This window comes from Lampetra fluviatilis, chromosome 33 (assembly GCF_964198595.1).
Source record: "Lampetra fluviatilis chromosome 33, kcLamFluv1.1, whole genome shotgun sequence".
In the NCBI taxonomy this organism is placed as follows: domain Eukaryota; kingdom Metazoa; phylum Chordata; class Hyperoartia; order Petromyzontiformes; family Petromyzontidae; genus Lampetra; species Lampetra fluviatilis.
The window spans coordinates 8545739-8559774 of NC_136307.1; the positions used below are offsets into that span (position 1 = coordinate 8545739).

At 50.1% G+C, this 14036-nt stretch overlaps 1 protein-coding gene across 2 annotated transcripts; it reads left to right on the forward strand.

Moving 5' to 3' along the window:
- Positions 1–619: 619 nt before the first annotated feature.
- On the forward strand, positions 620–13955 carry KMO (kynurenine 3-monooxygenase). 2 transcript variants are annotated; one of them, XM_078872042.1, is made up of 15 exons: positions 620–755; positions 1997–2066; positions 4325–4422; positions 4893–4982; positions 5590–5638; positions 5834–5921; positions 7406–7577; positions 8162–8233; positions 8714–8835; positions 8962–9109; positions 9613–9670; positions 10697–10779; positions 12404–12505; positions 13215–13274; positions 13511–13952. In XM_078872042.1, the coding sequence occupies exons 1-15, from the start codon at positions 705–707 to the stop codon at positions 13673–13675; spliced, it is 1428 nt and encodes a 475-aa protein (XP_078728168.1). In that variant the 5' UTR covers positions 620–704; the 3' UTR covers positions 13676–13952. The 2 variants fall into 2 exon arrangements, with proteins under 2 accessions (XP_078728168.1, XP_078728169.1); XM_078872043.1 differs by lacking the exon at positions 5590–5638 and having other exon boundaries at positions 620–759; positions 13511–13955.
- Positions 13956–14036: the final 81 nt, after the last annotated feature.

Below are 14036 nucleotides of genomic sequence, written 5' to 3' on the forward strand. Positions count from 1 at the left end.
CCCACCCACCCCTCGCACCCCACCCTCGCACCCCACCCACCCCTCGCACCCCACCCACCCCTCGCACCCCCCCCTCGCACTCCACCCCCCCAAACCCATCCCTCCCCACCCACCCCTCGCACCCCACCCTCGCACCCCACCCTCGCACCCCACCCTCGCACCCCACCCTCGCACCCCACCCTCGCACCCCACCCTCGCACCCCACCCACCCCTCGCACCCCACCCACCCCTCGCACCCCACCCCCCCCAAACCCATCCCTCCCCACCCACCCCTCGCACCCCACCCACCCCTCGCACCCCACCCTCGCACCCCACCCACCCCTCGCACCCCACCCACCCCTCGCACCCCCCCCTCGCACTCCACCCCCCCAAACCCATCCCTCCCCACCCACCCCTCGCACCCCACCCTCGCACCCCACCCTCGCACCCCACCCTCGCACCCCACCCTCGCACCCCACCCTCGCACCCCACCCTCGCACCCCACCCTCGCACCCCACCCTCGCACCCCACCCCCCCCAAACCCATCCCTCCCCACGCACCTCTGTCTTCTCACATGCTCATGTACACGCCAACATCATCCCCATCACCCACCCGCCCCAAACACTATCCCACACGACATTGGGCCGCCGGTGTTACATAAAGAGCCGACGTCAGTCTCGGAGCGCCTGGACGCCGGTCACTTCGGCCAGGATTTGCGAGCGGTCATGCAGGACGACGGCTCTGCCAAGCGCGTGGCCATCGTCGGAGGAGGCCCGGTCCGTGAGTCTCCGGGTTTCACGTGGAAGTTCGTCGACTTAGACTGTGACGTTGGCACGTGCGCGTGTGTGTGTAGTAGTGATTGTCATTGTTTGTTGCCTCGTGTGTAAAGTCGACTCGATTGAGTACCTGGCACGGTTGTACAAACTACACCACTGCGAGAGACAAAGGCGACCGGGGCATGTGGTGCTGCACAGCCCCCCCTCCTCCTCCGCTCTCTCTCTCCACCTCTCGTGTGCCGTGCCAAGCTCCAGTCTGTTAAGGCGATGCGGGGGGTGGTGAGCAGCTCCAAAATGGGACCTTTTTTGCCAGTATCAGAGAAGGTCCCATTTCGTAGCTGCTCACTCCGAGCTATGAATGCTCTGATGGGTGCATTGTCTTTGTCACTGGTCTGACACTGGTGGTGAGACCCTGAAGAAGGCTGCTGCCGTGTCTGGCGTAGACCAAATCGGTTTCAAAGACATTGCAGCCTCCTGTGTTTATAATACTGATAATAATTATCAGAGCCGTGTTTGATTTTGAAACTTTCGTGACTGTAGGAATCCATACTCTTTGGTTCTTTCGGTAAAGTCGCGTAGGTAGAAAAATAATAGATCAGGTGGGACGACCACGGCAAGAAAAAAACTGCTGAAGTAGTTGTCCCACCTGATGACGATTGCTTGTGTTGCGATCGAAACGTCGTGATATATAATTGTTCTACCTACGTGACTTTACCGAAAGAACCAAAGAGTATAAGTATAGAGCCGTGTTTGGTTGCGTGTTCACCACGTGTACCGCGTGTGGTTAATGCATCGACTTGATTCCTTGCAAAAACATTCTATTTGGTTATTTGAACATCCAAGCACCTGTTTTTATTGCCAGAAAGTTTAAAACCCATTCTCATTTTTTCATACTTCGATACTGGCAAAGAGGTCTAATTTGGGGGGGTTGGGGAGGAGGGATCTTTGCCTTTATTTTGTGTTACCCGGTGTGGTGTGCAAGCATCGCCACTGGGGAGACGACGGCGACCGGGCGTGGTTTTTGGACCCCCCCCCCCCCCTCTGACTCAACTCCCAGCCTCCTTCATCTTATTGTATTATTTTCGTATTTATTCCTGATGCTTAGGCGTGCTGCCTTACGTGCGCATGGCGAACAACAACATTTCTCTGTTCTCCTTGTGTGCTGCTGCTGCTGCTGGTGGTGGTGCCGTGGTGTGGTGGTGAATGAATGTTGATCGCTTCTCTTGTGGCTCTCGTTAAAGGTCGGATCCCTCAACGCGTCCTACTTTGCGAAGCGTGGCTACCATGTGGACCTGTACGAAGCCAGGGAAGGTAAACGTATTACAGCATATACACTCCACACACATTTGCGTGTTTAATATTTCTTATCCGTGTTTTTTTTTATTTTGTAAAGTTAATGGTTTTTAAAATCTATATATATATTTCTGGATGCTGCCCGGTTTAATCTCCTCCCGGCACCGCAGTTGAAACGTTGGGCCCAAGTTGCATCCATCAACTCCATTATACCCACCCCTCCCCCACACTAAATTAACGATTTTAAATAAGTTGAACCAGGTAAGGCCCCACTGAGCTGTTTAGCTCTTTTTCAGAAGCGACCTGGCCACAAATGATAGCCCAACGAAGTGGCTGATCATGTGGACATTTATAGCAGTCAAATATTCTAAACGCATGTTTCTAAACGTGGAGGGGAAAACCCCGATGACTTGGAGAGAAATCTACGAGATTTCGGGGAGAACATGCAAACTCCAAACATACCGCAGGCAGCAGGGTCGAGATCGAGCCCATGACCTCCTGTATACCAGGTGAGGTAGTTAACATCTCGCCACCGCAGCGCCCCTACTTTTTCTGGAGCTCAGTACTTGTACAGCTACGCGCTGAAATGAAAGCCAGCCCCGGTAGGGGATGACACTGAGAATGACGAACCAATGAAACGGCACAATCGCAGACAAAACCCGTGTAACTCGAACACTAAGTCTGTGACTTTGCAAGAGTGCGTTTTCTTGCATCCCACTGGGATTTTTGCACACAGTGTTGGTGTACGGTGCTTTTCTGCAATATTTTGCTGTCTTTTCTTGGATTTTCTGTTTGCACATAGTCACTTTAAGATGTTTTCTTGTTCATGTTTTTGTTTTTTTGTTTGTTGCGGTTGCACCCGATTCAAGAGCCGAATGGCTCACATGGCTATACCTAATAAATGAAACTTGAAAACTTGAAAAACTTTTCAACGTGAAATCAAGGAACATGCGTACAGAGTGATGCACGTCACCAGCACGGGACGTTGAATGCGTGTGCTACATATTGACCCTGGTGATCCGAGTTCGAATCCGGGCCGGGGCTTATACCGGTGACGAAGTGGGTATTTGAACCAGATCTGGGCCTTTCCCTAACTAGGTCGACTCGGCCTTAAATCGGTACAGTAGGTATGTTGAATTTCGCGCGGAAGGTAGCCAACCGTGCTAATCTGATGGGTGGTATGTAAAACAGCAGCACTGGCGAGACAAAGGTGGTCGGCCTTGTGCCCAATGTGGGTTGTGTTCGCCCAGTTGTGTAACAGTCCAAACATGGGTAACGGTCAATGAACCCCTACACACTCAATATTATGTTTCGGAATTCCTAATATGCTGGCCCGTTTGCTTATTCTACAATTGCCGCAGTCGCATGGATCAATATTGCCTTTCGAAGTACAGCACTGTACTGCATGCCCAATCAAAATTTGCGGAGAGAGGTGGTCTGCTGGGAATTCGCGCTAAGTGACGCAGCGAGGGGAATGCATGAATTGGTGAACGGAACGCAAATTGAGAGCTATCGCCTCCACCACCACGTTGACTGTTGAGAAAGAAAGAACTGCTCGCGGAGCTTGAGCAGAACGCGCTCCCCTGGAAGGGATTAAATGATACCCGGTGGTCGAGACTGGTGGCAGGATGGCGGTCAAAGGAGGGATGATGCTCCGGGGGAGGGTTACCAGTGCTGCTGAGATGGAGGGCCTGCAGATCGGCTCGTGTTTGAGTCCTACGGATTGCCGGATTGCAAGCGCCACGAGGCATGAAGACGACTTTGGGGGAGGGAAACCCTTAATCTAGCAGTGGGTAGATCATAGCTGCTGCTGCTGCTGATCAATGATCATAATGAATACCAGAAGTCAAGACATAGCAAAACGTCGGCATGTTTGGTTACAGGGTGATCGGAGATCTGTTAATGATTGCAATAGAAACATCTCAATTACAAATAACGGGAGGGGAGGCGGTGGCTTTGGTTTGGCCAATGGGCATGAGGCCTTTGGAGTGGGCGTGGAGATGAAATCCAAGCAGAGGTCACTGATTATCCACACACACAAACGTCAACAAGACATTGACCCCCAACCCTAACAGCCACACTGTTGGTGCATGTGTTGTGAGCGAGCAATTATCAAGGCAAACGGCGCAGGAGGGGGCGGGGGGGGGGTGGCGTGTTGCAATAACCCCACCTGGCCGCCTTTGTCTCCCCGGTGGAGGTTCTTCCGCCAGCATTGGCACTCGCAGGGCTGCGCCGTTTTACCTGTTATGTCTCCGCTATTTCGGTCTGCGAGGTAGATATCCGCACGGCCCTGCACTTGCGTGGACGCAGCATCAACCTCGCGCTGTCCCACCGCGGCAGGGAGGCGCTGAGAGCCGTGGGGCTGGAGGACCGGGTAACAGGACCCACACTCAACACGTTCATTCATTTTGTCGCTCGTTGCCTCCACATACTGTATAGCCTCAACATACTGTTGGGGCAAGTGCAGTGAGTGAGCATCTACGAACAAGAACACACTCGCCCACTCGCCCACTCGCCCACTCGCCCACTCGCCCACTCACTCACCACATTGCATCTCGCTTCCCTCTCTGCACTACTCCAGTTCCGAATTCCTTTCTCCCATCATCGTCTCAAGCTGTGATACAAATAAATAACCTCGCTCGATTAAAAAAGTGTTCGCTCTTATCCATTCACAACTTTGATCATGCTGTTTGTTTTCGGGCCTTTGAGCTCAACGGCTCTTTTCACGTTTCATACAAATTTCTCTCTGCAATAAATTAGCCGTTGTGCATGAAACCCGTGTACCCATTGAAAACTATGGCACCCCCATCCCCCAAACCTCCTCCCGTGTGTCCACACCCACAGATCGTGTCCACCGGTATCCCCATGCACGGCCGCATGATCCACGCGCCGAGCGGCAAGCGGTCCCCGATCCCGTACGGCAAGAAGGGGCAGGTAAGTACGGTGGTTTTACCGGCGCCGGTTTTATCGCGTGGGGTACAGGGTGGGTTTAACCTCGAGAGGTTCACCCTCGTGGGCTACATGGTGGGTTCAACCACGTGGGGTGCGGCATGGGTCATGGCAGTCCAAATACGTGGAATTACGTTTGCTGCACCCGACCGATTTGGATAGATCAATAATCAAAAGTCATCTCCCGAAGGTTAGAGGTGCAACGATTCACTTCCCAACTCCCCCCACCCCAATTCTCCAGCTCGTACGTCCCAGGGGGATTTGGTGACTTGTCACAATTCGGCAGTCGCGATTTAATTCGCAAGTCGATGCTTATTTTGTCATCTTCCGTTGTGTTGAATGTAGTGGCTGCAGAGGTAAAATCGACCCATTACGTACAATGTATACCATATATACCAACACACACACGTACGATTAAAAACAATCAGGTTGCCTGCTGGGTTCATCGCAAACCGGCCCTTCGGCATAGAGAGAAGGCAGATGAACATTGCAGTTGGCAAATGAACCGTTGTGACTCCAGTTCATGAACCCATCTGTCGGGAACTCGAATTCTTCATTGATTAAGATGGCTTTTGTTTTTGCTTGTCAACAGTACCTGCTGTCAGTCGATCGTGCACTGCTCAACAAGGAGTTGCTCACAGGTGCGGACGCGTGTGTGTGCGTGTGCGTGTGCGCATGTGCGGCGAGGTCGGGGTTAGGATCTGGGTCTCTTGCCATCTCGCCCTGCTCCACGCCGTCCCACCTGCCACACGCGTGCGTTCCCGTCCCGCGCGTTTGTCCCCACGTGCATCTCTGCATGTGTCCCATTCCCCGCCTGTGTCCCTGTGTGCGTGTAGCTGTGCAGAGCTACCCCAACGTGCACCTCCACTTCCAGCACAAGCTGGAGACCGCCGACCCGCACACCGGATCCATCACATTCCGACGGTGCGTGCATGCACCTCACCTACTCGCTCACCGCCTTCCTTACTCGTTCACTTACCCATGAGCTCACCCATAAATTCACACTCACTCACTTGCCCGCTACTTCATTCGTCCACCCACTTAATAAACTCACTCTGTGGCTGACCCTAACCTACAACGTCCACCCACTTACCTACCAAATTTGTGACCATCTCGCGGTCACTCACACATTGGCTCATACTCAAAAATGCACTCACTCAGCCACTTGCTCACTATCGCACTCTCACCATCTTCCTCACTCACTCCATCACTCACCCACCCACTCCCTCTTTTGCCATCAGACTCACTCAACCATTAACTCACTCCCTAACTCACTTAAACACCTGATCAACAACTTTCTCACCCACCTACTATCGCACCAACACCGTCAACCGAATCACTTGCGCTTCAACATGCTCTCCATCAAACTCGCAGACACTCTTCACGAACACACTCGCCTACTTGTCCACATGCCCACATATAATCTGGCTAAATGTCTCCCTACTTTGCTCACCTATTCCCTCACTCGCTCATCCAACTCGCTCATCTGCTAGACAGATATGTTTGAATGAAACCCAGCCCTGGGTTTCATTTCAGCCCGGAGCTGTTCAAGGACTGAGCTCTAGAAAAAGTAGGGGCACGCAGCGGTGGCCAGATAACTACCTCGCCTGGTATGCAGGCGGTTGTGGGTTTCAATCCCCAACCCTGATGCCTGTATATTTAGAGTTTGCATGTTCTCCCTGTGGTTGCACATTCGGAATCAACATGCGTTTTGAGTATTTGCCTGTGATTCCACATAGTGATAAGCCACCACTTCGTTGAGCAATCATTTGTGGCCAGGTCGCTTCTGAAAAAGAGCCGTATAGCTCAGTGGGCCTTATGTGGTAAAAGAAAAATAGTAATACTTATAAATATCAGCCTTTTTGATATTTTTCCATCATCAATGTCAAATTGTGTATATATATATAAACAATTCGTAATCACTGCCGTATATTGTGTGCAAACGCAACAACACTTATCTCGGTTTCTTCACTCAACGCTGCCCCACTCTGGAAATTCCCCCCCCACTTCACCCGCCTCCCATCTTTTTATTTTCCCCAAGTTCTCATAACAATAATTATTAAAATATATTGAGTGATTTGCTACCTTTCCTTAAACTTCGCAGTCCTGTCGTGTTTTTGTATTGTTTGTCGATGTAGTGCTCTGACCTGCCCCGGCTGGACATCTGTGAAAAAAGAGCTTTAAAGATGCAGATTCTGATAACCTTGCTCGATTTAAGAAAACTCCCTGATCTATTACACCTTCGGTCGTGCTGCTGTTCGTTGCTGTCCACTCGCCGTTTCGGGGCGTTCTTTGGGCCTTGTGCTAGAGAAATCGTGAACTTTCACTTAACATTTTTTAATATTATAATTTATATATGTAAAAAAAAATGATAATTGTTGTCATCGTTGTCGTGACGCACGCCCCAGCTCTAGCGAGAAGCCGCTGCTGCAGGAGTCGTGCGACCTGCTGGTGGGCTGCGATGGGGCCTTCTCGGCCGTGCGGCGCCAGGCGATGCGCAACATGCGCTTCGACTTCAGCCAGACGTACATCCCGCACGGCTACCTGGAGCTCACCATCCCGCCCACGGCGGCCGGGCAGGTGCCATGAGACCACCCACCCCCTCGCCAGCTCGCACACCACCACCACAGCCACTCGCCACCCCACATCACGGCAGCCCGCACACCCCCCACTCCTCCCCACATTGTGTTTGGAAGGAGACCCCATCCGTCAGAGACAACAATTAAAACGATGAACACGGTTGACTACGTACGGTGCAAAAGAAGTTCAACATACATGAATAGAGGTCGTTGGAGAATATTGCTACTACTCCACACTTGTAATTATCATCACCGTTATTATTATTATTATCAACACTGTTATAATTATATTCTTGGTTCTTTCAGTAAAGTCACGTAGAAGGGAAATAATAAAATAATACAAATATAAATCAATACAAAAATAATTGTCAATATGGTCATCATCATCATCATGGGTCCTCGTCATCATCATCGTCGTTTTCATGATTGTAGTCATCACAATCTTCCACATTATGTTCAGCATTATTACCATTACAGCAGTCCTGAGCATCATCGTCATTATTGTCACCACCATCATAATAAAAATAAAGAACATGTACAGGAGCACATTTAACAAGCATCAATTGTGTTGCTTTACGTTTGCAGTTTGCGATGGAGAAGAATTACCTGCACATCTGGCCACGCAACACCTTCATGATGATCGCACTCCCCAACAACGTAACGTAGCCCCCACTCGGCACGACGACATAATGCAGCCCTCACTGAGCACAACAGGCTAATGAAGCCCAAGCAGCTTAAGGGGGCCCTAGATTCATGTTACCAACATCCACGCTCAGCCACTCGCTCGCTCGCACTGGGACGTTGCTGGAGGCCATGATCAGACGCAGCTCGTCGGGGACATTTCACCAGAGAATATTACCGTCTGTGAACAAACCAGTCGAAATCCACCCAATCTCATCGGATCTTGGAAGCTAAACAGGATTGAGCCTGGATATTGCTTGGGATGGATGATGACCACAGCACAGAAACAGGTGTTAACAGGAAGCCCTCATCTAGCAGTAGATTGACCAAAGAGCGCACTCAAACAAAGACACACGTGTGTGCGTGCGTGTGTGTGTGTGTGCGCGTGTGTGTGCTCACGTGACCAATCACTCTCTCGGGCGTGGTTCCGTGTGCCGTCGTCGTTGCGCTGTGCAGGACCACTCCTTCACCTGCACGCTCTTCATGCCCTTCGAGGAGTTTGAGTGCATCACGGAGCCGGAGCACGTCCTCGACTTCTTCAGCCGATACTTCCCCGACGCGATCCCCCTCATAGGCGTGTAAGTTTTCCGCCCGCTCGCCCCATCGTGTGCGGACAACTTCTGTTTTGTCGTTCGGCTAGCGGACTGACATCTTGCCACCCGATTCACTAATCAATATTTCCCTCCCCTCCACACCCTGAGCAGAGCGGAGCTCAAGAGGGATTTTTTCCTGCTGCCAGCGCAGGCTCTGGTCTCGGTCAAGTGCTCTCCGTACCACGTGGGAACGCGGGTGGTCATCATGGGCGACGCGGCGCATGCCATGGTGCCCTTCTACGGGCAAGGCATGAACGCCGTGAGTGGCCACGCTGCCTGGGGCCTGACCCCTGACCTTCGTGTAAGGGGGGGGGGGGGTCCTTTGACTGGCGGCCTGCGAGCAACGGAGGCCAATGGACGTGGCTAGCAGAGATTTCTATGTACAAATGTTGAATTTCTTTCGCACCTTACGTAGCCAACCATGCTAACTAGATCTGCGGGGGAATGATAACAAACTAAACACAAAGAGCAGTTCTAAAGAAATTAGTTTTCCATCTGGATTTAAAAGTGCATAGCTCCAATAGCGTCCTAATATCGGGAGGAAGAGCTTTCCAGACAGCCGCAGAAGCATCTGAAAGCACGAAACAGTAGTGAGTCTTGGTTCAATGGTTAGCTAAAAGGCGCTGCGCAGATACCCGGAGTTTGTGTGATTGGTTTATGCTCCTTGACGAAATCGGCAAGATGTTGTGGTTCGTTTGTAGAGATTCGGAATGGATTATTGATTTTATAGCTTTTTTTTTATCTCCCCTTTTATATTGCCAGGGCTTTGAGGACTGCTTGGTGTTTGATGAACTAATGGAGGAGTTCAACTGTGACCTCGGTAAGTTCAGAGGAAATTGAGCCCAGGAAGGAACCAGGATAGTTTCTGGCTCTGAATGACTGATCTTTCGTACCGCGAGAGCCTAAGGTCACATTTTATTGGAACCACCAGCTTATGTTTAATGCTTGCACGTTCTTTGGGTTGGAACAAGGCTATATACATATATAGATAATATAAGCGATAGATTTTTTGTTGCTTCTTGTGCCCCATGAATTCCAATGTGCGGTATTTAGAAAAAATGTGGCTCTGAATGGCTTCAACTGAAATGACCACGTAATTTATCCATAAAAGTCTGAACGAGTCTCAAAACACGTTTTGTTGGAGGGCTCCTGATACGGGCATCTTGGATTCCTGGTCATGGCTACCATCGGTGGTGAGCGATTTTTATATCTGAACCAATCCCTGACTCCTGTGAACAGCATTGAGAAAGAAATACGGTCAAGCCACCTCCAGTACTGATGTGGGAATGCATTCATCCAGCAGTGGATTGATAAGGGGCCGTAAATGAAGTGTGTTTATTGATTATAACAAAACATTCGCAGGACTCTTGGCAAAGGTGAACAATTGCATAGCAAAAGTAAAAATGTTACCACAGAAAGAGAGAATAAACACATTCCTGCGGAGGGAGCTGGTAGGAACGTTGGGTTGCTCGGTCAATGGCCAGGGTCAACGGCGGCGTGGTGTATTCCGCAAATATGGCCGCTGCGAGGGCGGGCACAAGCCAGCATGAGTAGGTTAAACGTTGAGTTTTATAAGGGCACCACGGGGTGACCAGCCCCTCCCCACCCTCCTCTCCACCCAGCTCCACCATTCCCATTTTTCGATGCAGGACGGACGGACACAATAATCCCCCGTGGGTTGGTGGAACCAGGCGGTTCTTACCAGTAATACGCTGACGTCTCGACCAATTCGCCTGAATTGCTTGCTAGTTTCCGCTTGACAGACCGAGTGGTTTCTATGGACCGAGGGTCGAGCGTCCGCTGCTGCCCAGCCTCTCGTCTCTCGCTTGCCCCGCATGCTTCCCAGGCAGGGTCCTCCCAGAGTTCAGCCGACTGCGGGCCCCGGATGACCAGGCTATCGTGGACCTCGCCATGTACAACTACATCGAGGTGCGTTCCCTCCGCACCACAGCGGAGAGATGTTAACTCCCTCGCCTGGTATGCAGGAGGTCATGGTTTGAATGTTCTCCCTGTGGTCGTGTGGCTTTTTATCCGGGTCCTCCGGTTTTTCCCTCTTTTAGAAACATGCGTTCAGAGTATTTGGCCTAGAGAATATAAAAAAAAATAAACCTCACAATACAACACTGTTGCTATTTATTATTCCATTAAAAAGCTCATAAATTGTGGAGGACAGGAGGATTGTGAGGAGTATAAACAATGACAGCTGTCTGCCGGTTTAAATGAAAATTGCCTCTGTCTGAGCGGCACCAGGCATAATGATAGAATAGGGGAATTCCTAGAGACTGTGGTACTTTTTTACTTTACGAAGCGAAATGAGTTTATTCATGGACTTTATTATAAGCAGGGGAGAGTTATTTGAATTTATTTATTTTAATAAAGTTAAACATTTAGACAATGTAGATAGATGTATTAGATAGTTTGGCATCATTTTAGATAATAACCATGGGGAGGCCATGTCAAGTAGTTGGGGGAGGGGGGGGGGGCACTACACCACCCCAGCCACCCCCATTTATCCCCCCACAGATATTTTTTAATGTCTGTTGTATGGGGCGCCGCGGTGGTGAGATGTTAACTGCCTCCCATAGTATGCAGGTCATGGGTTAGATCCCGACCCTGACGCCTGCTGCTGTATATTTGGAGTTTGCGTGTTTCTCTCTCCCTGTGGTCGCGTGGATTTTTCTCCGGGTCCTCGGGGTTCATTTCTCCACATTTAAAAAACACGCGTTTTAGAGTATTTGCCCGTGATAACATTTCAAAGTGAGTATACGCCGCTTCGTTGAGCTGTCAGTTGTGGCCAGGTCGCTTCTGAAAAAGAGCTAAATAGATCGCAGGGCTTTACCTGCTAAAAATAAAAGTTTTGTTTATAATTTTATCCTCGAAGCCATGGTTCTTCAAACTATGATTATTATGGCTGGCCTTAAAACTAGCGTGCGCTGGTCGGCCGCGTAATGTTATGTCACGTGGACAGAAGTTGCGACGTCGCATGGCATCATGTCTGCACGTGGGCTGGCTGTGTACCTCGTCTTCATGCGTCTCATCTACGTTTCCTTTATTTAACCAGGAGATAAAACAAATAGGCCAATGAGATGGTTACATTGCTTCTTTTGCAAGGGTGCACTGGGTTGCTCGCTCATTTATTTTGCTTTCATCTCACAATTGTCTCATCTACAGCCCTCTCGTCTTAATCTCGTGTCTCTTTTATCCCATTAGTCTGTAATCTGTCCCGGAGAGCCATATCTCATGGTGGGCCACAGCTCAAATCAATTGTTCCCGTGTGGGCAAGCTCACAAGTGAGAATTTTAACACGACACGTCAATTTATGTAGTGCATTTAAGTTCATCCGCATCTCAAAGCGCCGTACAGAAATTGTGGGAATATCTACTTCATAGAAAGAGGCAGTTGGTCAGAGGTACAGAACGTAAGGATTTTTTTTAGCTCGGAGTTGAACAGAAATGCGCAAAGACTGCTGGGCTGGAAATGGCTGGGCCCACTGCAGGCCTCCAGAATTGACGTGCCGTGCCACCCGTAACCCGCGTGGCGTCTCCATTGACAGATGAGGGCCCACGTGAATTCGCGCTGGTTCCTATTCCGCAAGCGCGTGGACAATCTGCTGTACCTGCTCATGCCGGGAACGTTTGTGCCCCTGTACACCATGGTGAGTGCTGCCCATTGGTGTGGGTTGCATCAACAGGTTTCCCCAATTAAAGTGTTTTGCTTGTGCCACTTGTTCCAGTAAAAAAAGGCTTTTGGAATCTGATGATTGACAAAATAAAAAAGATGTAAATGTATCCTACTCAAGAACGGTGGTCGATGGCATAATAGAACTGCAGTTAAAATCGAATTTCTTCATCATTAACACTACCTTATAACATTTATTTAATAGGCTGTGCTGGGTAACAGACCGCCATCTCGAACAAAGAGAAGATTTTTATTTTTATATCTGGAGAATGCACTATAGTTCTGTGAAAATAATTGGAAGCTTTAATAATGCTGACAAATTAAACTTTTGTATTGACGTAAGTTATGTATTCCCCCACAAGTCTCACTAAGTGACAAACCAAGAGATCATATCGACCTTGAGGCATTGCGTGCAACTGGCCACGGAAAATGTTCACACAATTTCCTCCACAAATACTGGCATTCAGGACAGAAGATAAAATCTAATCATTGGTGGAGTCATTTGACCTCTGAAAATCCAGTTTTCACTTGACATCACTGATATTTGACCGTTCCCACCTGCCCCTCCACAGGCTTCAACTTGCCCCTTGCATGCCTCCTCCCCCCATTCTAACCCCATGACCTCCCTTCTCCACCCCATGACCTCACTTCCCCACACACCTGACTCGGTGTCCCTGTGCTCACAGGTGACGTTCACAAGAATACGCTACCACGAGGTTGTGAAAAAGTGTAAACTGCAGAACAAGGTATGCACGCTTGTGCGCACTTTATACACGTTGCTTCACTCCATTAGCATTTGCTACAAAGGCTGGGTGGATCCAGCAAAGACCTCCATTGGCCTTTTGTTGACGTGAATGGCACCCACCGTTGTCCTGTAAGCCATCTTTTGTAAAGACATGAGTTGCAGAAACCCAACAGTGGAACTAGTGGTGCCATTGTCTGTGGCAAATGAGTTTCTCGTTTCTGTGCAACCTCTGCACAGGTGGTGAACTCGGCGCTGTTGGGCATCGGGGTGCTGTCGGTGCTGTCGGCAGGAGCCTGGGTGGTGACCCGCATCCGTGGTCATCCCGACTCAAGCCTGTTGCTCCTTTGGGAGCTGCCCCGTGCCCTCCAGTCCAAGATCATCCCCGAGGGCTGGCTGGGATAGCCGACGTGCGCATACCTGGAGGCTCATCCTGAGCACCCGTTGAAGCACAGGTTGCACCACTCCCAAACCTGTTTGGGTGGTGCCGCTTGTTGTTTCGGCACGACGTCCGATGTATTGATCCATGCGCCCGGCAGCTCCTGAAATTCAGATTCATAAGCTCTCTACACGCAGAAACGTCGGCATTCGTGCAACAAAAAAAAAACCCACGCAGCGAGACCCGAAAATTCTTCGGAGAGTTATACAGGGCAGCTGTGGAAACCTGCGCAGGAGTGCATCTTAAAGCAGCATTTTTCAACCGGTGGTACCAATTCTGCAGACTGCAATTTGCGGTTCTATTGCGGGATTGACAATGTCACCAAAA

Coding starts and splice junctions, on each gene's coding strand:
- KMO (XM_078872042.1), top strand. CDS start 705: ATGCAGGACGACGGCTCTGCCAAGCGCGTGGCCATCGTCGGAGGAGGC. Junction 4,423..4,892: donor CCGTGGGGCTGGAGGACCGG/GTAACAGGACCC, acceptor CCACACCCACAG/ATCGTGTCCACCGGTATCCC. Junction 5,639..5,833: donor CAACAAGGAGTTGCTCACAG/GTGCGGACGCGT, acceptor GTGTGCGTGTAG/CTGTGCAGAGCTACCCCAAC.